Raw genomic sequence first — 23,899 nt, forward strand, 5'->3', positions numbered from 1 at the left:
TGGGACTGCGCCCAATCGATTTCTTTTGCAAAATTACGTCGGAATCGTGCCACAATTGATTTATTCCAGCACTTTTCAAAATCGCGAAAATTTTCGCAAAAAATGCAAAGGGGTTAGCCTTACTTTTTCTTCATTTTTCGACCAAAAATTTTGAGTCTCAGATTCGTTTCGTATGACTCTTACCTGACTAATTGGACCCCCAGGAACTCAGAAAACGCAGCGAAAAGAGCGTGGGATCAACAGGAGAGAAATTACGAAGGAAAATGCACCTGCTGAAAAATGTCGAAAACACGGGTTCTGGTTTTTTGGCTGTAACTTTTGACTCATTGATCGCAGCGTATTGGGACTGCGCCCAATCGATTTCTTTTGCAAAATTACGTCGGAATCGTGCCACAATTGATTTATTCCAGCACTTTTCAAAATCGCGAAAATTTTTGCAAAAAATGCAAAGGGGTTAGCCTTACTTTTTCTGCATTTTTCGACCAAAAATTTTGGGTCTCAGATTCGTTTCGTATGACTCTTACCTGACTAATTGGACCCCCAGGAACTCAGAAAACGCAGCGAAAAGAGCGTGGGATCAACAGGAGAGAAATTACGAAGGAAAATGCACCTGCTGAAAAATGTCGAAAACACTGGTTCTGGTTTTTTGGCTGTAACTTTTGACTCATTGATCGCAGCGTATTGGGACTGCGCCCAATCGATTTCTTTTGCAAAATTACGTCGGAATCGTGCCACAATTGATTTATTCCAGCACTTTTCAAAATCGCGAAAATTTTTGCAAAAAATGCAAAGGGGTTAGCCTTACTTTTTCTTCATTTTTCGACCGAAAATTTTGGGTCTCAGATTCGTTTCGTATGACTCTTACCTGACTAATCGGACCCCCAGGAACTCAGAAAACGCAGCGAAAAGAGCGTGGGATTAACAGGAGAGGAATTACGAAGGAAAATGCACCTGCTGAAAAATGTCGAAAACACGGGTTCTCGTTTTTTGGCTGTAACTTTTGATTCATTGATCGCAGCGTATTGGGACTGCGCCCAATCAATTTCTTTTGCAAAATGACGTCGGAATCGTGCCACAATTCATTTATTCCAGCACTTTTCAAAATCGCGAAAATTTTCGCAAAAAATCCAAGGGGTAAGCCTTACTTTTTCTTCATTTTTCGACCAAAAATTTTGGGTTTCAGATTCGTTTCGTATGACTCTTACCTGACTAATTGGACCCCCGGGAACTCGGAAAACGCAGCGAAAAGAGCGTGGGATCAACAGGAGAGAAATTACGAACGAAAATGCACCTGCTGAAAAATGTCGAAAACGCGGGTACTCGTTTTTTGGCTGTAACTTTCGATTCATTGATCGCAGCGTATTGGGACTGCGCCCAATCGATTTCTTTTGCAAAATCACGTCGGGATCGTGCTTCAATTGATTTATTCCAGCACTTTTCAAAATCGCGAAAATTTTCGCAAAAATTGCAAAGAGGTTAGCCTTACTTTTTCTTCATTTTTCGACCGAAAATTTTGTGTCTCAGATTCGTTTCGTATGACTCTTACCTGACTAATTGGACCCCCAGAAACTCAGAAAACGCAGCGAAGAGAGCGTGGGATCAACAGGAGAGGAATTACGAAGGAAAATGCACCTGCTAAAAAATGTCGGACTCACGGGTTCTCGTTTTTTGGCCGTAACTTTTGATTCATTGATCGCAGCGTATTGGGACTGCGCCCAATCGATTTCTTTTGCAAAATCACGTCGGGATCGTGCTTCAATTGATTTATTCCAGCACTTTTCAAAATCGCGAAAATTTTCGCAAAAAATGCAAAGGGGTTAGCCTCACTTTTTCTTCATTTTTCGACCAAAAATTTTGGGTCTCAGATTCGTTTCGTATGACTCTTACCTGACTAATTGGACCCCCGGGAACTCGGAAAACGCAGCGAAAAGAGCGTGGGATCAACAGGAGAGAAATTACGAAGGAAAATGCACCTGCTGAAAAATGTCGAAAACGCGGGTACTCGTTTTTTGGCTGTAACTTTCGATTCATTGATCGCAGCGTATTGGGACTGCGCCCAATCGATTTCTTTTGCAAAATTACGTCAAAATCGTGCCACAATTCATTTATTCCAGCACTTTTCAAAATCGCGAAAATTTTCGCAAAAAATGCAAAGGGGTTAGCCTCACTTTTTCTTCATTTTTCGACCAAAAATTTTGGGTCTCATATTCGTTTCGTATGACTCTTACCTGACTAATTGGACCCCCAGGAACTCAGAAAACGCAGCGAAAAGAGCGTGGGATCAACAGGAGAGGAATTACGAAGGAAAATGCACCTGCTGAAAAATGTCGAAAACACGGGTTCTGGTTTTTTGGCTGTAACTTTTGACTCATTGATCGCAGCGTATTGGGACTGCGCCCAATCGATTTCTTTTGCAAAATTACGTCGGAATCGTGCCACAATTGATTTATTCCAGCACTTTTCAAAATCGCGAAAATTTTTGCAAAAAATGCAAAGGGGTTAGCCTTACTTTTTCTGCATTTTTCGACCAAAAATTTTGGGTCTCAGATTCGTTTCGTATGACTCTTACCTGACTAATTGGACCCCCAGGAACTCAGAAAACGCAGCGAAAAGAGCGTGGGATCAACAGGAGAGAAATTACGAAGGAAAATGCACCTGCTGAAAAATGTCGAAAACACTGGTTCTGGTTTTTTGGCTGTAACTTTTGACTCATTGATCGCAGCGTATTGGGACTGCGCCCAATCGATTTCTTTTGCAAAATTACGTCGGAATCGTGCCACAATTGATTTATTCCAGCACTTTTCAAAATCGCGAAAATTTTTGCAAAAAATGCGAAGGGGTTAGCCTTACTTTTTCTTCATTTTTCGACCGAAAATTTTGGGTCTCAGATTCGTTTCGTATGACTCTTACCTGACTAATCGGACCCCCAGGAACTCAGAAAACGCAGCGAAAAGAGCGTGGGATCAACAGGAGAGGAATTACGAAGGAAAATGCACCTGCTGAAAAATGTCGAAAACACGGGTTCTCGTTTTTTGGCTGTAACTTTTGATTCATTGATCGCAGCGTATTGGGACTGCGCCCAATCAATTTCTTTTGCAAAATGACGTCGGAATCGTGCCACAATTGATTTATTCCAGCACTTTTCAAAATCGCGAAAATTTTCGCAAAAAATCCAAGGGGTTAGCCTTACTTTTTCTTCATTTTTCGACCAAAAATTTTGCGTCTCAGATTCGTTTCGTATGACTCTTACCTGACTAATTGGACCCCCAGAAACTCAGAAAACGCAGCGAAAAGAGCGTGGGATCAACAGGACAGAAATTACGAAGGAAAATGCACCTGCTAAGAAATGTCGAAATCACGGGTTCTCGTTTTTTGGCTGTAACTTTTGATTCATTGATCGCAGCGTATTGGGACTGCGCCCAATCGATTTCTTTTGCAAAATTACGTCGGAATCGTGCCACAATTCATTTATTCCAGCACTTTTCAAAATCACGAAAATTTTCGCAAAAAATGCAAAGGGGTTAGCCTTACTTTTTCTGCATTTTCCGACCAAAAATTTTGGGTCACAGATTCGTTTCGTATGACTCTTACCTGACTAATTGGACCCCCGGGAACTCAAAAAACGCAGCGAAAAGAGCGCGGGATCAACAGGAGAGGAATGACGAAGGAAAATGCACCTGCTGAAAAATGTCGAAAACACGGGTTCTCGTTTTTTGGCGGTAACTTTTGATTCATTGATCGCAGCGTATTGGGACCGTGCCGAATCGATTTCTTTTGCAAAATTACGTCGGAATCGTGCCGCAATTGATTTATTCCAGCACATTTCAAAATCGCGAAAATTTTCGCAAAAAATGCAAAGGGGTTAGCCTTACTTTTTCTTTATTTTTCGACCAAAAATTTTGGGTCTCAGATTCGTTTCGTATGACTCTCACCTGACTGATTGGACCCCCAGGAACTCAGTAAGCGCAGCGGAAAGAGCGTGGGATCAACAGGGGAGAAATTACGAAGGAAAATGCACCTGCTGAAAAATGTCGAAAACACGGGTTCTCGTTTTTGGCTGTAACTTTTGATTCATTGATCGCAGCGTATTGGGACCGCGCCCAATCGACTTCTTTTGCAAAATTACGTCGGAATCGTGCCACAATTCATTTATTTCAGCACTTTTGAAAATCGCGCAAATTTTCGCAAAAAATGCAAAGGGGTTAGCCTTACTTTTTCTTCATTTTTCGACCAAAAATTTTGGGTCTCAGATTCGTTTCGTATGACTCTTACCTGACTAATTGGACCGCCAGGAACTCAGAAAACGCAGCGAAAAGAGCGTGGGATCAACAGGAGAGAAATTACGAAGGAAAATGCACCTGCTGAAAAATGTCGAAATCACGGGTTCTCGTTTTCTGGCTGTAACTTTTGATTCATTGATCGCAGCGTATTGGGACTGCGCCCAATCGATTTCTTCTGCAAAATTACGTCGGAATCGTGCCACAATTGATTTATTCCAGCACTTTTCAAAATCGCGAAAATTTTCGCAAAAAATCCAAGGGGTTAGCCTTACTTTTTCTTCATTTTTCGACCAAAAATTTTGCGTCTCAGATTCGTTTCGTATGACTCTTACCTGACTAATTGGACCCCCAGAAACTCAGAAAACGCAGCGAAAAGAGCGTGGGATCAACAGGACAGAAATTACGAAGGAAAATGCACCTGCTCAAAAATGTCGAAATCACGGGTTCTCGTTTTTTGGCTGTAACTTTTGATTCATTGATCGCAGCGTATTGGGACTGCAACCAATCGATTTCTTTTGCAAAATTACGTCGGAATCGTGCCACAATTGATTTATTCCAGCACTTTTCAAAATCGCGAAAATTTTTGCAAAAAATGCAAAGGGGTTAGCCTTACCTTTTCTTCATTTTTCGACCAAAAATTTTGGGTCTCAGATTCGTTTCGTATGACTCTTACCTGACTAATTGGACCCCCAGGAACTCAGAAAACGCAGCGAAAAGAGCGTGGGATCAACAGGAGAGAAATTACGAAGGAAAATGCACCTGCTGAAAAATGTCGAAAACACGGGTTCTGGTTTCTTGGCTGTAACTTTTGACTCATTGATCGCAGCGTATTGCGACTGCGCCCAATCGATTTCTTTTGCAAAATTACGTCGGAATCGTGCCACAATTCATTTATTCCAGCACTTTTCAAAATCGCGAAAATTTTTGCGAAAAATGCAAAGGGGTTAGCCTTACTTTTTCTTCATTTTTCGACCGAAAATTTTGGGTCTCAGATTCGTTTCGTATGACTCTTACCTGACTAATCGGACCCCCAGGAACTCAGAAAACGCAGCGAAAAGAGCGTGGGATCAACAGGAGAGGAATTACGAAGAAAATTGCACCTGCTGAAAAATGTCGAAAACACGGGTTCTCGTTTTTTGGCTGTAACTTTTGATTCATTGATCGCAGCGTATTGGGACTGCGCCCAATCGATTTCTTTTGCAAAATGACGTCGGAATCGTGCCACAATTCATTTATTCCAGCACTTTTCAAAATCGCGAAAATTTTCGCAAAAAATGCAAAGGGGTTAGCCTTACTTTTTCTTCATTTTTCGACCAAAAATTTTGTGTCACAGATTCGTTTCGTATGACTCTTACCTGACTAATTGGACCCCCAGAAACTCAGAAAACGCAGCGAAAAGAGCGTGGGATCAACAGGAGAGAAATTACGAAGGAAAATGCACCTGCTAAAAAATGTCGAAATCACGGGGTCTCGTTTTTTGGCTGTAACTTTTGATTCATTGATCGCAGCGTATTGGGACTGCGCCCAATCGATTTCTTTTGCAAAATTACGTCGGAATCGTGCCACAATTCATTTATTCCAGCACTTTTCAAAATCACGAAAATTTTTGTAAAAAATGCAAAGGGGTTAGCCTTACTTTTTCTTCATTTTTCGACCAAAAATTTTGGGTCTCAGATTCGTTTCGTAAGACTCTTACCTGACTAATTGGACCCCCAGGAACTCAGAAAACGCAGCGAAAAGAGCGTGGGATCAACAGGAGAGAAATTACGAAGGAAAATGCACCTGCTGAAAAATGTCGAAAACACTGGTTCTGGTTTTTTGGCTGTAACTTTTGACTCATTGATCGCAGCGTATTGGGACTGCGCCCAATCGATTTCTTCTGCAAAATGACGTCGGAATCGTGCCACAATTCATTTATTCCAGCACTTTTCAAAATCGCGAAAATTTTCGCAAAAAATGCAGAGGGGTTAGCCTTACTTTTTCTTCATTTTTCGACCAATAATTTTGAGTCTCAGATTCGTTTCGTATGACTCTTACATGACTAATTGGACCCCCAGGAACTCAGAAAACGCAGCGAAAAGAGCGTGGGATCAACAGGAGAGAAATTACGAAGGAAAATGCACCTGCTAAAAAATGTCGGACTCACGGGTTCTCGTTTTTTGGCTGTAACTTTCGATTCATTGATCGCAGCGTATTGGGACTGCGCCCAATCGATTTCTTTTGCGAAATGACGTCGGAATCGTGCCACAATTGATTTATTCCAGCACTTTTCAAAATCGCGAAAATTTTCGCAAAAAATCCAAGGGGTTAGCCTTACTTTTTCTTCATTTTTCGACCAAAAATTTTGCGTCTCAGATTCGTTTCGTATGACTCTTACCTGACTAATTGGACCCCCAGAAACTCAGAAAACGCAGCGAAAAGAGCGTGGGATCAACAGGACAGAAATTACGAAGGAAAATGCACCTGCTAAGAAATGTCGAAATCACGGGTTCTCGTTTTTTGGCTGTAACTATTGATTCATTGATCGCAGCGTATTGGGACTGCGCCCAATCGATTTCTTTTGCAAAATTACGTCGGAATTGTGCCACAATTGATTTATTCCAGCACTTTTCAAAATCGCGAAAATTTTCGCAAAAAATGCAAAGCGGTTAGCCTTACTTTTTCTTCATTTTTCGACCAAAAATTTTGTGTCACAGATTCGTTTCGTAAGACTCTTACCTGACTAATTGGACCCCCAGGAACTCAGAAAACGCAGCAAAAAGAGCGTGGGATCAACAGGAGAGAAATTACGAAGGAAAATGCACCTGCTGAAAAATGTCGAAAACACTGGTTCTGGTTTTTTGGCTGTAACTTTTGACTCATTGATCGCAGCGTATTGGGACTGCGCCCAATCGATTTCTTTTGCAAAATTACGTCGGAATCGTGCCACAATTGATTTATTCCAGCACTTTTCAAAATCGCGAAAATTTTTGCAAAAAATGCAAAGGGGTTAGCCTTACTTTTTCTTCATTTTTCGACCGAAAATTTTGGGTCTCAGATTCGTTTCGTATGACTCTTACCTGACTAATCGGACCCCCAGGAACTCAGAAAACGCAGCGAAAAGAGCGTGGGATCAACAGGAGAGGAATTACGAAGGAAAATGCACCTGCTGAAGAATGTCGAAAACACGGGTTCTCGTTTTCTGGCGGTAACTTTTGATTCATTGATCGCAGCGTATTGGGACCGTGCCGAATCGATTTCTTTTGCAAAATTACGTCGGAATCGTGCCGCAATTGATTTATTCCAGCACATTTCAAAATCGCGAAAATTTTCGCAAAAAATGCAAAGGGGTTAGCCTTACTTTTTCTTCATTTTTCGACCAAAAATTTTGGGTCTCAGATTCGTTTCGTATGACTCTCACCTGACTGATTGGACCCCCAGGAACTCAGTAAGCGCAGCGGAAAGAGCGTGGGATCAACAGGGGAGAAATTACGAAGGAAAATGCACCTGCTGAAAAATGTCGAAAACACGGGTTCTCGTTTTTTGGCTGTAACTTTTGATTCATTGATCGCAGCGTATTGGGACCGCGCCCAATCGACTTCTTTTGCAAAATTACGTCGGAATCGTGCCACAATTCATTTATTTCAGCACTTTTGAAAATCGCGCAAATTTTCGCAAAAAATGCAAAGGGGTTAGCCTTACTTTTTCTTCATTTTTCGACCAAAAATTTTGGGTCTCAGATTCGTTTCGTATGACTCTTACCTGACTAATTGGACCGCCAGAAACTCAGAAAACGCAGCGAAAAGAGCGTGGGATCAACAGGAGAGAAATTACGAAGGAAAATGCACCTGCTGAAAAATGTCGAAAACACGGGTTCTCGTTTTTTGGCTGTAACTTTTGATTCATTGATCGCAGCGTATTGGGACCGCGCCCAATCGATTTCTTTTGCAAAATTACGTCGGAATCGTGCCACAATTCATTTATTTCAGCACTTTTGAAAATCGCGTAAATTTTCGCAAGAAATGCAAAGGGGTTAGCCTTACTTTTTCTTCATTTTTCGACCAAAAATTTTGAGTCTCAGATTCGTTTCGTATGACTCTTACCTGACTAATTGGACCCCCAGGAACTCAGAAAACGCAGCGAAAAGAGCGTGGGATCAACAGGAGAGAAATTACGAAGGAAAATGCACCTGCTAAAAAATGTCGGACTTACGGGTTCTCGTTTTTTGGCTGTAACTTTCGATTCATTGATCGCAGAGTATTGGGACTGCGCCCAATCGATTTCTTTTGCGAAATGACGTCGGAATCGTGCCACAATTGATTTATTCCAGCACTTTTCAAAATCGCGAAAATTTTCGCAAAAAATCCAAGGGGTTAGCCTTACTTTTTCTTCATTTTTCGACCAAAAATTTTGCGTCTCAGATTCGTTTCGTATGACTCTTACCTGACTAATTGGACCCCCAGAAACTCAGAAAACGCAGCGAAAAGAGCGTGGGATCAACAGGACAGAAATTACGAAGGAAAATGCACCTGCTAAGAAATGTCGAAATCACGGGTTCTCGTTTTTTGGCTGTAACTATTGATTCATTGATCGCAGCGTATTGGGACTGCGCCCAATCGATTTCTTTTGCAAAATTACGTCGGAATCGTGCCACAATTCATTTATTCCAGCACTTTTCAAAATCACGAAAATTTTTGCAAAAAATGCAAAGGGGTTAGCCTTACTTTTTCTTCATTTTTCGACCGAAAATTTTGGGTCTCAGATTCGTTTCGTATGACTCTTACCTGACTAATCGGACCCCCAGGAACTCAGAAAACGCAGCGAAAAGAGCGTGGGATCAACAGGAGAGGAATTACGAAGGAAAATGCACCTGCTGAAGAATGTCGAAAACACGGGTTCTCGTTTTTTGGCTGTAACTTTTGATTCATTGATCGCAGCGTGTTGGGACTGCGCCCTATCGATTTCTTTTGCAAAATGACGTCGGAATCGTGCCACAATTCATTTATTCCAGCACTTTTCAAAATCGCGAAAATTTTCGCAAAAAATGCAAAGGGGTTAGCCTTACTTTTTCTTCATTTTTCGACCAATAATTTTGAGTCTCAGATTCGTTTCGTATGACTCTTACCTGACTAATTGGACCCCCAGGAACTCAGAAAACGCAGCGAAAAGAGCGTGGGATCAACAGGAGAGAAATTACGAAGGAAAATGCACCTGCTAAAAAATGTCGGACTCACGGGTTCTTGTTTTTTGGCTGTAACTTTCGATTCATTGATCGCAGCGTATTGGGACTGCGCCCAATCGATTTCTTTTGCGAAATGACGTCGGAATCGTGCCACAATTGATTTATTCCAGCACTTTTCAAAATCGCGAAAATTTTCGCAAAAAATCCAAGGGGTTAGCCTTACTTTTTCTTCATTTTTCGACCAAAAATTTTGCGTCTCAGATTCGTTTCGTATGACTCTTACCTGACTAATTGGACCCCCAGAAACTCAGAAAACGCAGCGAAAAGAGCGTGGGATCAACAGGACAGAAATTACGAAGGAAAATGCACCTGCTAAGAAATGTCGAAATCACGGGTTCTCGTTTTTTGGCTGTAACTTTTGATTCATTGATCGCAGCGTATTGGGACTGCGCCCAATCGATTTCTTTTGCAAAATTACGTCGGAATCGTGCCACAATTCATTTATTTCAGCACTTTTGAAAATCGCGTAAATTTTCGCAAAAAATGCAAAGGGGTTAGCCTTACTTTTTCTTCATTTTTCGACCAAAAATTTTGGGTCTCAGATTCGTTTCGTATGACTCTCACCTGACTAATTGGACCCCCAGGAACTCAGAAAACCCAGCGAAAAGAGCGTGGGATCAACAGGAGAGAAATTACGAAGGAAAATGCACCTGCTGAAAAATGTCGAAAACACGGGTTCTCGTTTTTTGGCTGTAACTTTTGATTCATCGATCGCAGCGTATTGGGACCGCGCCCAATCGATTTCTTTTGCAAAATTACGTCGGAATCGTGCCACAATTCATTTATTTCAGCACTTTTCAAAATCGCGAAAATTTTCGCAAAAAATGCAAAGGGGTTAGCCTTACTTCTTCTTCACTTTTCGACCAAAAATTTTCGGTCTCAGATTCGTTTCGTATGACTCTCACCTGACTGATTGGACCCCCAGGAACTCAGTAAGCGCAGCGAAAAGAGCGTGGGATCAACAGGGGAGAAATTACGAAGGAAAATGCACCTGCTGAAAAATGTCGAAAACACGGGTTTTCGTTATTTGACTGTAACTTTTGATTCATTGATCGCAGCGTATTGGGACTGCGCCCAATCGATTTCTTTTGCAAAATGACGTCGGAATCGTGCCACAATTCATTTATTCCAGCACTTTTCAAAATCGCGAAAATTTTCGCAAAAAATGCAAAGGGGTTAGCCTTACTTTTTTTTCATTTTTCGACCAAAAATTTTGGGTCTCAGATTCGTTTCGTATGACTCTTACCTGACTAATTGGACCCCCAGGAACTCAGAAAACACAGCGAAAAGAGCGTGGGATCAACAGGAGAGAAATTACGAAGAAAAATGCACCTGCTGAAAAATGTCGAAAACACGGGTTCTGGTTTTTTGACTGTAACTTTTGATTCATTGATCGCAGCGTATTGGGACTGCGCCCAATCGATTTCGTTTGCAAAATGACGTCGAAATCGTGCCACAATTCATTTATTCCAGCACTTTTCAAAATCGCGAAAATTTTCGCAAAAAATGCAAAGGGGTTAGCCTTACTTTTTCTTCATTTTTCGACCAAAAATTTTGGGTCTCAGATTCGTTTCGTATGACTCTCACCTGACTGATTGGACCCCCAGGAACTCAGTAAGCGCAGCGAGAAGAGCGTGGGATCAACAGGGGAGAAATTACGAAGGAAAATGCACCTGCTGAAAAATGTCGAAAACACGGGTTTTCGTTTTTTGACTGTAACTTTTGATTCATTGATCGCAGCGTATTGGGACTGCGCCCAATCGATTTCTTTTGCAAAATTACGTCGGAATCGTGCCACAATTGATTTATTCCAGCACTTTTCAAAATCGCGAAAATTTTTGCAAAAAATGCAAAGGGGTTAGCCTTACTTTTTCTTCATTTTTCGACCAAAAATTTTGGGTCTCAGATTCGTTTCGTATGACTCTTACCTGACTAATTGGACCCCCAGGAACTCAGAAAACACAGCGAAAAGAGCGTGGGATCAACAGGAGAGAAATTACGAAGAAAAATGCACCTGCTGAAAAATGTCGAAAACACGGGTTCTGGTTTTTTGACTGTAACTTTTGATTCATTGATCGCAGCGTATTGGGACTGCGCCCAATCGATTTCGTTTGCAAAATGACGTCGAAATCGTGCCACAATTCATTTATTCCAGCACTTTTCAAAATCGCGAAAATTTTCGCAAAAAATGCAAAGGGGTTAGCCTTACTTTTTCTTCATTTTTCGACCAAAAATTTTGGGTCTCAGATTCGTTTCGTATGACTCTCACCTGACTGATTGGACCCCCAGGAACTCAGTAAGCGCAGCGAGAAGAGCGTGGGATCAACAGGGGAGAAATTACGAAGGAAAATGCACCTGCTGAAAAATGTCGAAAACACGGGTTTTCGTTTTTTGACTGTAACTTTTGATTCATTGATCGCAGCGTATTGGGACTGCGCCCAATCGATTTCTTTTGCAAAATTACGTCGGAATCGTGCCACAATTGATTTATTCCAGCACTTTTCAAAATCGCGAAAATTTTTGCAAAAAATGCAAAGGGGTTAGCCTTACTTTTTCTTCATTTTTCGACCAAAAATTTTGGGTCTCAGATTCGTTTCGTATGACTCATACCTGACTAATTGGACCCCAAGGAACTCAGAAAACGCAGCGAAAAGAGCGTGGGATCAACAGGAGAGAAATTACGAAGGAAAATGCACCTGCTGAAAAATGTCGAAAACACGGGTTCTGGTTTTTTGGCTGTAACTTTTGACTCATTGATCGCAGCGTATTGGGACTGCGCCCAATCGATTTCTTTTGCAAAATTACGTCGGAATCGTGCCACAATTGATTCATTCCAGCACTTTTCAAAATCGCGAAAATTTTCGCAAAAAATGCAAAGGGGTTAGCCTTACTTTTTCTTCATTTTTCGACCGAAAATTTTGGGTCTCAGATTCGTTTCGTATGACTCTTACCTGACTAATTGGACCCCCAGGAACTCAGAAAACGCAGCGAAAAGAGCGTGGGATCAACAGGAGAGAAATTACGAAGGAAAATGCACCTGCTGAAAAATGTCGAAAACACGGGTTCTCGTTTTCTGGCTGTAACTTTTGACTCATTGATCGCAGCGTATTGGGACTGCGCCCAATCGATTTCTTTTGCAAAATTACGTCGGAATCGTGCCACAATTGATTTATTCCAGCAGTTTTCAAAATCGCGAAAATTTTCGCAAAAAATGCAAAGGGGTTAGCCTTACTTTTTTTTCATTTTTCGACCAAAAATTTTGGGTCTCAGATTCGTTTCGTATGACTCTTACCTGACTAATTGGACCCCCAGGAACTCAGAAAACACAGCGAAAAGAGCGTGGGATCAACAGGAGAGAAATTACGAAGAAAAATGCACCTGCTGAAAAATGTCGAAAACACGGGTTCTGGTTTTTTGACTGTAACTTTTGATTCATTGATCGCAGCGTACTGGGACTGCGCCCAATCGATTTCGTTTGCAAAATGACGTCGAAATCGTGCCACAATTCATTTATTCCAGCACTTTTCAAAATCGCGAAAATTTTCGCAAAAAATGCAAAGGGGTTAGCCTTACTTTTTCTTCATTTTTCGACCAAAAATTTTGGGCCTCAGATTCGTTTCGTATGACTCTCACCTGACTGATTGGACCCCCAGGAACTCAGTAAGCGCAGCGAGAAGAGCGTGGGATCAACAGGGGAGAAATTACGAAGGAAAATGCACCTGCTGAAAAATGTCGAAAACACGGGTTTTCGTTTTTTGACTGTAACTTTTGATTCATTGATCGCAGCGTATTGGGACTGCGCCCAATCGATTTCTTTTGCAAAATTACGTTGGAATCGTGCCACAATTGATTTATTCCAGCACTTTTCAAAATCGCGAAAATTTTTGCAAAAAATGCAAAGGGGTTAGCCTTACTTTTTCTTTATTTTTCGACCAAAAATTTTGGGTCTCAGATTCGTTTCGTATGACTCATACCTGACTAATTGGACCCCAAGGAACTCAGAAAACGCAGCGAAAAGAGCGTGGGATCAACAGGAGAGAAATTACGAAGGAAAATGCACCTGCTGAAAAATGTCGAAAACACGGGTTCTGGTTTTTTGGCTGTAACTTTTGACTCATTGATCGCAGCGTATTGGGACTGCGCCCAATCGATTTCTTTCGCAAAATTACGTCGGAATCGTGCCACAATTGATTTATTCCAGCACTTTTGAAAATCGCGTAAATTTTCGCAAAAAATGCAAAGGGGTTAGCCTTACTTTTTCTTCATTTTTCGACCAAAAATTTTGGGTCTCAGATTCGTTTCGTATGACTCTTACCTGAATAATTGGACCCCCAGGAACTCAGAAAACGCAGCGAAAAGAGCGTGGGATCAACAGGAGAGAAATTACGAAGGAAAATGCACCTGCTGAAAAATGTCGAAAACACGGGTTCTGGTTTTTTGGCTGTAACTTTTGACTCATTGATCGCAGCGTATTGGGACTGCGCCCAATCGATTTCTTTTGCAAAATTACGTCGGAATCGTGCCACAATTGATTCATTCCAGCACTTTTCAAAATCGCGAAAATTTTCGCAAAAAATGCAAAGGGGTTAGCCTTACTTTTTCTTCATTTTTCGACCAAAAATTTTGGGTCTCAGATTCGTTTCGTATGACTCTCACCTGACTGATTGGACCCCCAGGAACTCAGTAAGCGCAGCGGAAAGAGCGTGGGATCAACAGGGGAGAAATTACGAAGGAAAATGCACCTGCTGAAAAATGTCGAAAACACGGGTTCTCGTTTTTTGGCTGTAACTTTTGATTCATTGATCGCAGCGTATTGGGACTGCGCCCAATCGATTTCTTCTGCAAAATTACGTCGGAATCGTGCCACAATTCATTTATTCCAGCACTTTTCAAAATCACGAAAATTTTCGCAAAAAATGCAAAGGGGTTAGCCTTACTTTTTCTTCATTTTTCGACCAAAAATTTTGGGTCTCAGATTCGTTCCGTATGACTCTTACCTGACTAATTGGACCCCCAGGAACTCAGAAATCGCAGCGAAAAGAGCGTGGGATCAACAGGAGAGGAATTACGAAGGAAAATGCACCTGCTGAAAAATGTCGAAAACACGGGTTCTCGTTTTTTGGCTGTAACTTTTGATTCATCGATCGCAGCGTATTGGGACCGCGCCCAATCGATTTCTTTTGCAAAATTACGTCGGAATCGTGCCACAATTCATTTATTTCAGCACTTTTGAAAATCGCGTAAATTTTCGCAAAAAATGCAAAGGGGTTAGCCTTACTTTTTCTTCATTTTTCGACCAAAAATTTTGGGTCTCAGATTCGTTTCGTATGACTCTCACCTGACTAATTGGACCCCCAGGAACTCAGAAAACCCAGCGAAAAGAGCGTGGGATCAACAGGAGAGAAATTACGAAGGAAAATGCACCTGCTGAAAAATGTCGAAAACACGGGTTCTCGTTTTTTGGCTGTAACTTTTGATTCATCGATCGCAGCGTATTGGGACCGCGCCCAATCGATTTCTTTTGCAAAATTACGTCGGAATCGTGCCACAATTCATTTATTTCAGCACTTTTCAAAATCGCGAAAATTTTCGCAAAAAATGCAAAGGGGTTAGCCTTACTTCTTCTTCACTTTTCGACCAAAAATTTTCGGTCTCAGATTCGTTTCGTATGACTCTCACCTGACTGATTGGACCCCCAGGAACTCAGTAAGCGCAGCGAAAAGAGCGTGGGATCAACAGGGGAGAAATTACGAAGGAAAATGCACCTGCTGAAAAATGTCGAAAACACGGGTTTTCGTTATTTGACTGTAACTTTTGATTCATTGATCGCAGCGTATTGGGACTGCGCCCAATCGATTTCTTTTGCAAAATGACGTCGGAATCGTGCCACAATTCATTTATTCCAGCACTTTTCAAAATCGCGAAAATTTTCGCAAAAAATGCAAAGGGGTTAGCCTTACTTTTTTTTCATTTTTCGACCAAAAATTTTGGGTCTCAGATTCGTTTCGTATGACTCTTACCTGACTAATTGGACCCCCAGGAACTCAGAAAACACAGCGAAAAGAGCGTGGGATCAACAGGAGAGAAATTACGAAGAAAAATGCACCTGCTGAAAAATGTCGAAAACACGGGTTCTGGTTTTTTGGCTGTAACTTTTGACTCATTGATCGCAGCGTATTGGGACTGCGCCCAATCGATTTCTTTCGCAAAATTACGTCGGAATCGTGCCACAATTGATTTATTCCAGCACTTTTGAAAATCGCGTAAATTTTCGCAAAAAATGCAAAGGGGTTAGCCTTACTTTTTCTTCATTTTTCGACCAAAAATTTTGGGTCTCAGATTCGTTTCGTATGACTCTCACCTGACTGATTGGACCCCCAGGAACTCAGTAAGCGCAGCGGAAAGAGCGTGGGATCAACAGGGGAGAAATTACGAAGGAAAATGCACCTGCTGAAAAATGTCGAAAACACGGGTTCTCGTTTTTTGGCTGTAACTTTTGATTCATTGATCGCAGCGTATTGGGACTGCGCCCAATCGATGTCTTCTGCAAAATTACGTCGGAATCGTGCCACAATTCATTTATTCCAGCACTTTTCAAAATCACGAAAATTTTCGCAAAAAATGCAAAGGGGTTAGCCTTACTTTTTCTTCATTTTTCGACCAAAAATTTTGGGTCTCAGATTCGTTCCGTATGACTCTTACCTGACTAATTGGACCCCCAGGAACTCAGAAATCGCAGCGAAAAGAGCGTGGGATCAACAGGAGAGGAATTACGAAGGAAAATGCACCTGCTGAAAAATGTCGAAAACACGGGTTCTCGTTTTTTGGCTGTAACTTTTGATTCATCGATCGCAGCGTATTGGGACCGCGCCCAATCGATTTCTTTTGCAAAATTACGTCGGAATCGTGCCACAATTCATTTATTTCAGCACTTTTGAAAATCGCGTAAATTTTCGCAAAAAATGCAAAGGGGTTAGCCTTACTTTTTCTTCATTTTTCGACCAAAAATTTTGGGTCTCAGATTCGTTTCGTATGACTCTCACCTGACTAATTGGACCCCCAGGAACTCAGAAAACCCAGCGAAAAGAGCGTGGGATCAACAGGAGAGAAATTACGAAGGAAAATGCACCTGCTGAAAAATGTCGAAAACACGGGTTCTCGTTTTTTGGCTGTAACTTTTGATTCATCGATCGCAGCGTATTGGGACCGCGCCCAATCGATTTCTTTTGCAAAATTACGTCGGAATCGTGCCACAATTCATTTATTTCAGCACTTTTCAAAATCGCGAAAATTTTCGCAAAAAATGCAAAGGGGTTAGCCTTACTTCTTCTTCACTTTTCGACCAAAAATTTTCGGTCTCAGATTCGTTTCGTATGACTCTCACCTGACTGATTGGACCCCCAGGAACTCAGTAAGCGCAGCGAGAAGAGCGTGGGATCAACAGGGGAGAAATTACGAAGGAAAATGCACCTGCTGAAAAATGTCGAAAACACGGGTTTTCGTTTTTTGACTGTAACTTTTGATTCATTGATCGCAGCGTATTGGGACTGCGCCCAATCGATTTCTTTTGCAAAATTACGTCGGAATCGTGCCACAATTGATTTATTCCAGCACTTTTCAAAATCGCGAAAATTTTTGCAAAAAATGCAAAGGGGTTAGCCTTACTTTTTCTTCATTTTTCGACCAAAAATTTTGGGTCTCAGATTCGTTTCGTATGACTCTTACCTGAATAATTGGACCCCCAGGAACTCAGAAAACGCAGCGAAAAGAGCGTGGGATCAACAGGAGAGAAATTACGAAGGAAAATGCACCTGCTGAAAAATGTCGAAAACACGGGTTCTGGTTTTTTGGCTGTAACTTTTGACTCATTGATCGCAGCGTATTGGGACTGCGCCCAATCGATTTCTTTCGCAAAATTACGTCGGAATCGTGCCACAATTGATTTATTCCAGCACTTTTGAAAATCGCGTAAATTTTCGCAAAAAATGCAAAGGGGTTAGCCTTACTTTTTCTTCATTTTTCGACCAAAAATTTTGGGTCTCAGATTCGTTTCGTATGACTCTTACCTGAATAATTGGACCCCCAGGAACTCAGAAAACGCAGCGAAAAGAGCGTGGGATCAACAGGAGAGAAATTACGAAGGAAAATGCACCTGCTGAAAAATGTCGAAAACACGGGTTCTGGTTTTTTGGCTGTAACTTTTGACTCATTGATCGCAGCGTATTGGGACTGCGCCCAATCGATTTCTTTTGCAAAATTACGTCGGAATCGTGCCACAATTGATTCATTCCAGCACTTTTCAAAATCGCGAAAATTTTCGCAAAAAATGCAAAGGGGTTAGCCTTACTTTTTCTTCATTCTTCGACCAAAAATTTTGGGTCTCAGATTCGTTTCGTATGACTCTTACCTGACTAATTGGACCCCCAGGAACTCAGAAAACGCAGCGAAAAGAGCGTGGGATCAACAGGAGAGAAATTACGAAGGAAAATGCACCTGCTGAAAAATGTCGAAAACACGGGTTCTCGTTTTCTGGCTGTAACTTTTGACTCATTGATCGCAGCGTATTGGGACTGCGCCCAATCGATTTCTTTTGCAAAATTACGTCGGAATCGTGCCACAATTGATTTATTCCAGCAGTTTTCAAAATCGCGAAAATTTTCGCAAAAAATGCAAAGGGGTTAGCCTTACTTTTTTTTCATTTTTCGACCAAAAATTTTGGGTCTCAGATTCGTTTCGTATGACTCTTACCTGACTAATTGGACCCCCAGGAACTCAGAAAACACAGCGAAAAGAGCGTGGGATCAACAGGAGAGAAATTACGAAGAAAAATGCACCTGCTGAAAAATGTCGAAAACACGGGTTCTGGTTTTTTGACTGTAACTTTTGATTCATTGATCGCAGCGTATTGGGACTGCGCCCAATCGATTTCGTTTGCAAAATGACGTCGAAATCGTGCCACAATTCATTTATTCCAGCACTTTTCAAAATCGCGAAAATTTTCGCAAAAAATGCAAAGGGGTTAGCCTTACTTTTTCTTCATTTTTCGACCAAAAATTTTGGGTCTCAGATTCGTTTCGTATGACTCTTACCTGACTAATTGGACCCCCAGGAACTCAGAAAACACAGCGAAAAGAGCGTGGGATCAACAGGAGAGAAATTACGAAGAAAAATGCACCTGCTGAAAAATGTCGAAAACACGGGTTCTGGTTTTTTGACTGTAACTTTTGATTCATTGATCGCAGCGTATTGGGACTGCGCCCAATCGATTTCGTTTGCAAAATGACGTCGAAATCGTGCCACAATTCATTTATTCCAGCACTTTTCAAAATCGCGAAAATTTTCGCAAAAAATGCAAAGGGGTTAGCCTTACTTTTTCTTCATTTTTCGACCAAAAATTTTGGGTCTCAGATTCGTTTCGTATGACTCTCACCTGACTGATTGGACCCCCAGGAACTCAGTAAGCGCAGCGAGAAGAGCGTGGGATCAACAGGGGAGAAATTACGAAGGAAAATGCACCTGCTGAAAAATGTCGAAAACACGGGTTTTCGTTTTTTGACTGTAACTTTTGATTCATTGATCGCAGCGTATTGGGACTGCGCCCAATCGATTTCTTTTGCAAAATTACGTCGGAATCGTGCCACAATTGATTTATTCCAGCACTTTTCAAAATCGCGAAAATTTTTGCAAAAAATGCAAAGGGGTTAGCCTTACTTTTTCTTCATTTTCCGACCAAAAATTTTGGGTCTCAGATTCGTTTCGTATGACTCATACCTGACTAATTGGACCCCAAGGAACTCAGAAAACGCAGCGAAAAGAGCGTGGGATCAACAGGAGAGAAATTACGAAGGAAAATGCACCTGCTGAAAAATGTCGAAAACACGGGTTCTGGTTTTTTGGCTGTAACTTTTGACTCATTGATCGCAGCGTATTGGGACTGCGCCCAATCGATTTCTTTCGCAAAATTACGTCGGAATCGTGCCACAATTGATTTATTCCAGCACTTTTGAAAATCGCGTAAATTTTCGCAAAAAATGCAAAGGGGTTAGCCTTACTTTTTCTTCATTTTTCGACCAAAAATTTTGGGTCTCAGATTCGTTTCGTATGACTCTTACCTGAATAATTGGACCCCCAGGAACTCAGAAAACGCAGCGAAAAGAGCGTGGGATCAACAGGAGAGAAATTACGAAGGAAAATGCACCTGCTGAAAAATGTCGAAAACACGGGTTCTGGTTTTTTGGCTGTAACTTTTGACTCATTGATCGCAGCGTATTGGGACTGCGCCCAATCGATTTCTTTTGCAAAATTACGTCGGAATCGTGCCACAATTGATTCATTCCAGCACTTTTCAAAATCGCGAAAATTTTCGCAAAAAATGCAAAGGGGTTAGCCTTACTTTTTCTTCATTTTTCGACCAAAAATTTTGGGTCTCAGATTCGTTTCGTATGACTCTTACCTGACTAATTGGACCCCCAGGAACTCAGAAAACGCAGCGAAAAGAGCGTGGGATCAACAGGAGAGAAATTACGAAGGAAAATGCACCTGCTGAAAAATGTCGAAAACACGGGTTCTCGTTTTCTGGCTGTAACTTTTGACTCATTGATCGCAGCGTATTGGGACTGCGCCCAATCGATTTCTTTTGCAAAATTACGTCGGAATCGTGCCACAATTGATTTATTCCAGCAGTTTTCAAAATCGCGAAAATTTTCGCAAAAAATGCAAAGGGGTTAGCCTTACTTTTTCTTCATTTTTCGACCAAAAATTTTGGGTCTCAGATTCGTTTCGTATGACTCTCACCTGACTGATTGGACCCCCAGGAACTCAGTCAGCGCAGCGAAAAGAGCGTGGGATCAACAGGGGAGAAATTACCAAGGAAAATGCACCTGCTGAAAAATGTCGAAAACACGGGTTTTCGTTTTTTGACTGTAACTTTTGATTCATTGATCGCAGCGTATTGGGACTGCGCCCAATCGAATTCTTTTGCAAAATTACGTCGGAATCGCGCCACAATTGATTTATTCCAGCACTTTTCAAAATCGCGAAAATTTTCGCAAAAAATGCAAAGGGGTTAGCCTTACTTTTTCTTCATTTTTCGACCAAAAATTTTGGGTCTCAGATTCGTTTCGTATGACTCTTACCTGACTAATTGGACCCCCAGGAACTCAGAAAACGCAGCGAAAAGAGCGTGGGATCAACAGGAGAGAAATTACGAAGGAAAATGCACCCGCTGAAAAATGTCGAAAACACGGGTTCTCGTTTTTTGGCTGTAACTTTTCATGCAATCATCGCAGCGTATTGGAACCGCGCCTAATTGATTTCTTGTGCAAAATCACATCAGAACATTTGATAATATAAGTATTTTTTTCCTCCATTCGAATGTTTTCCTTCTGACTTATGTAACCCCTAGGAATTATAAATTTCAATAATGATCAGCGCTGGTATAACCAACAGCTAACGCATTATCATCACAAGTTTAATTATCAATTGTAAGTCAGTCATAATAACAATTCGAGATGTCAAAAATTTATTCACACGCGGCAAAGATTTAGTGTTCACCTGGTTGCATCGTGACATCATCAGTCATCACGTTAGACCAGTATGCGTCGCACATGATGTAGAGAATTATACAGCATTAGAAATTATCGAATAACGTAGCACCGTCAGAAGAAAATATTCTCGAAATATAACGCAAGTTCCGTAGTCATATACTTCATGCGAAAAATTCATAATGAAAACTGACATCGAACCGTCCATGACGCAACCACGTACGCTGCAAGACATTCCATTCAAAAATTGAAATTGCCATCGTGCAAAACTTAATACTACGGCAGCACCGGATTTTCGCAGTCATAAAGTACATATCAATCACTGCTATTCTGCGGGAAGCTTGCGCTACATCTAAAAAAATGACGGTGTCGTGAATTTTCGAAAAACGTCGAATCTTCCGTTTCTCTGGATTTCTTCTGACACTGATGATCCAATCGAGTCGTTCCAAAGCTCATTCTGTTCGCATTTTTATTCTCTGCAATCGAGCTGCATAAAGCATCAAGGTCGCGTCATTAGTTTTTATTTCATAAATTAAAAACTAAAAACACATAATTTTATTGCATCCAATTGTTCATAACAAAGTAATAAATAATATTCGCGAGTACGAAACATAACAGATTATAACTATGGACTGTCTTTCGTGTTATGGCGTAGTCGGTATCTTGGTAGTATGTGTTTCACGGAATCACTCAATTTCTGGTCTATCGCTTGGCCCGGTGACGTAAGCATGAACCCACATCTGTTGAGAAATATGGGCATTTCCCGCTTATTGTTAGACGCAACACAACCAGTCTGGCGGCAAAATCATCCGTCAAGTCCATCATCGAGTTCCCGCGTCCAGCAGCCGCTGAATCTTCTCCGACCATGTTTACAGTCTGCTATTAATCCATTCGCAATTCTTGGAACACCTTAAAGCAGATTAGGAAAACCGTTGATGAGACAAAAGACATTACTAAATCGTAATTCCAAACGAAGCGGTAAAGTTAATTGTGTTGGAGTGTATCATAAGAATCTTTCGGGCCCAAAATGTAGAGCTCCGTAGTTTTACCAATTCAGCCTTGTTTTTGTCGGCTTAAAATTAATCATGTTCCCGAAAATTAGTATCTTATATGTATATACTCTGTTATGGCTCCGAAATAATACCATGCCAGTTTATAAATCGGTGTAACTTGTCATAGAAACTTCAATAGACGATAATTAAAATTTGTATTTCAGGAAAAAGCAACAGGTTTCGTTGAATAAGGCATTTTATGGGATGCATAAACCAATGCTGAGAGGTTGTGATGGTGAGACCTTTAACACCTTGGTAGGACCTCATACGTTCACATTGCACGTGTTGCGATAAGATGAGCATGACCTCGCGACTCTTGTAATTCCCCGCTTCAAATTAATCTCGTAAATATAATCCATTGCAGGTCAGAATGGAAAGATAACATTTGCATGACTTGTCGGATGGAAAGTGTTGGGGTGCCGGGAAACGCACGAAGCGGACAGTTATTTCTGATTAGTAGCTGCTAAAACTCCGCACTGTTTTCCAATCGCGAGGATCGAGCAAGTTGTCTAGGCTGCAGCGGAAATAGTGCATCCACACGTCAGTCATGTCGGTCGGGTTTATCGCGATTCAAACGTTGCTGTACTTCGTATCTTATACTATGGAGGAAAAATCATCCGCGAAGTCGGTCGTCCTCGTGTTCGCTCGTACAGCAAACGGTGAGTATTTCCCGAACAAGTTCACAGTGTGATTTTCGCACGCGATGCGGAAAGCGCGTATTTCCATTATGTCTGTGATAACGGCCTTCCGACGTCTCGGTTCCAGGAACAACTGGAAACGCAGATCCGACCTGCCTTCTTCGAAATCCACCGGTTGTCAGAAGAGACGACTACACGTGAGTGTCACCGTCGACGCTTGGTCGAAGAGAGTTTGAACTTTGATGAAATTTGGTGTCATGTGACGCAGGTACTTTCCGGGCATCGGTGGCTACAAGCTGCACTCGCAAAGGGTTTCGTGGAACCAAGCTCGAATCACCTGCGAAGAGGAAGGCGGGCACCTGGCCATCATCAATTCTTTGGCCGAGAGGGATGCAGTGGTGACGGTGCTCAAGGCAATAAACCCAAATCCAGCATATGTCAGTCTGGGTTTCCACGATCTTTACCAGGAGGGCCACTACGTCACCATCCACGAGCAAACTCTGACCAGGGCTGGGTTCAACCAATGGGCGAGAGGAGAACCCAATAATTTTTGGTTCTCTGAAAATTGTGGATCGTTGCACTCGAGTGGTGGGCTCAATGACCACAGATGCCGTAAACCATTGCCTTTCGTATGCGAACACCCAATCCATTGACCGTGGTTGGAAAAGCGTTGAACAGACTACAAGAAACGTTGACTAAACCAGAAAAATGATCAAGTTCGAATTTGAGCAATAAAAATTATCTTGATTGGCTTAAGGGAGCTTTCCAGTGTGACAGCCCGAAAAATCGCTGTTTTTCGCGATTTTTTCTTTTAAAGAAAAAATAATCTAATCGGTCTGGTTTTTTTTTTATATATTAATTGGGTATTGAAGAATACAAAACAATTTTTTAAAGATCGATTTATTTATTAATTAATATCTATAAAAATGATGAAACAATTGTTGCAGAAAATGCACTTGGATGTGGTGTCCACGTTGGGGGTCACAATTTTGATCTGAAACAAAAAACACAAAAAGATTATTGATCGGTATATAATTGGCTTTCGTGTTATGGAGGCTTTTTTTTTTTTTTTTTTTTTGCAAGAATGGCGCCGGTTTGAACAGAAAGTATCGATTTTAGCATTTTTTTTGGCAGTTTTTTTTACAAAAAAATAAGAAGATGTCAA

At 41.4% G+C, this 23,899-nt stretch overlaps 1 protein-coding gene across 2 annotated transcripts; it reads left to right on the forward strand.

Annotated features, from left to right (window-relative positions):
- The first annotated feature begins 21,856 nt into the window (after window positions 1-21,856).
- Window positions 21,857-23,560, forward strand: LOC107226873 (hemolymph lipopolysaccharide-binding protein). Of its 2 annotated transcripts, none has more exons than XM_015667844.2 (5): window positions 21,857-22,022; window positions 22,261-22,351; window positions 22,461-22,755; window positions 22,862-22,931; window positions 23,003-23,560. In XM_015667844.2, the coding sequence occupies exons 3-5, from the start codon at window positions 22,644-22,646 to the stop codon at window positions 23,385-23,387; spliced, it is 567 nt and encodes a 188-aa protein (XP_015523330.1). In that variant the 5' UTR covers window positions 21,857-22,022; window positions 22,261-22,351; window positions 22,461-22,643; the 3' UTR covers window positions 23,388-23,560. The 2 variants fall into 2 exon arrangements, with proteins under 2 accessions (XP_015523330.1, XP_046600616.1); XM_046744660.1 differs by having other exon boundaries at window positions 22,261-22,331.
- Window positions 23,561-23,899: the final 339 nt, after the last annotated feature.

The sequence above is a fragment of the Neodiprion lecontei genome, chromosome 7, assembly GCF_021901455.1.
Source record: "Neodiprion lecontei isolate iyNeoLeco1 chromosome 7, iyNeoLeco1.1, whole genome shotgun sequence".
Lineage (NCBI taxonomy): Eukaryota > Metazoa > Arthropoda > Insecta > Hymenoptera > Diprionidae > Neodiprion > Neodiprion lecontei.

What these genes read in the sequence shown, in the direction of transcription:
- LOC107226873 (XM_015667844.2), top strand. Translation starts at nt 22,644, where the DNA reads ATGTCGGTCGGGTTTATCGCGATTCAAACGTTGCTGTACTTCGTATCT. An exon ending in GTTCGCTCGTACAGCAAACG is followed by an intron (nt 22,756 to 22,861) that starts GTGAGTATTTCC and finishes TCTCGGTTCCAG; the next exon opens with GAACAACTGGAAACGCAGAT. An exon ending in GTCAGAAGAGACGACTACAC is followed by an intron (nt 22,932 to 23,002) that starts GTGAGTGTCACC and finishes CATGTGACGCAG; the next exon opens with GTACTTTCCGGGCATCGGTG.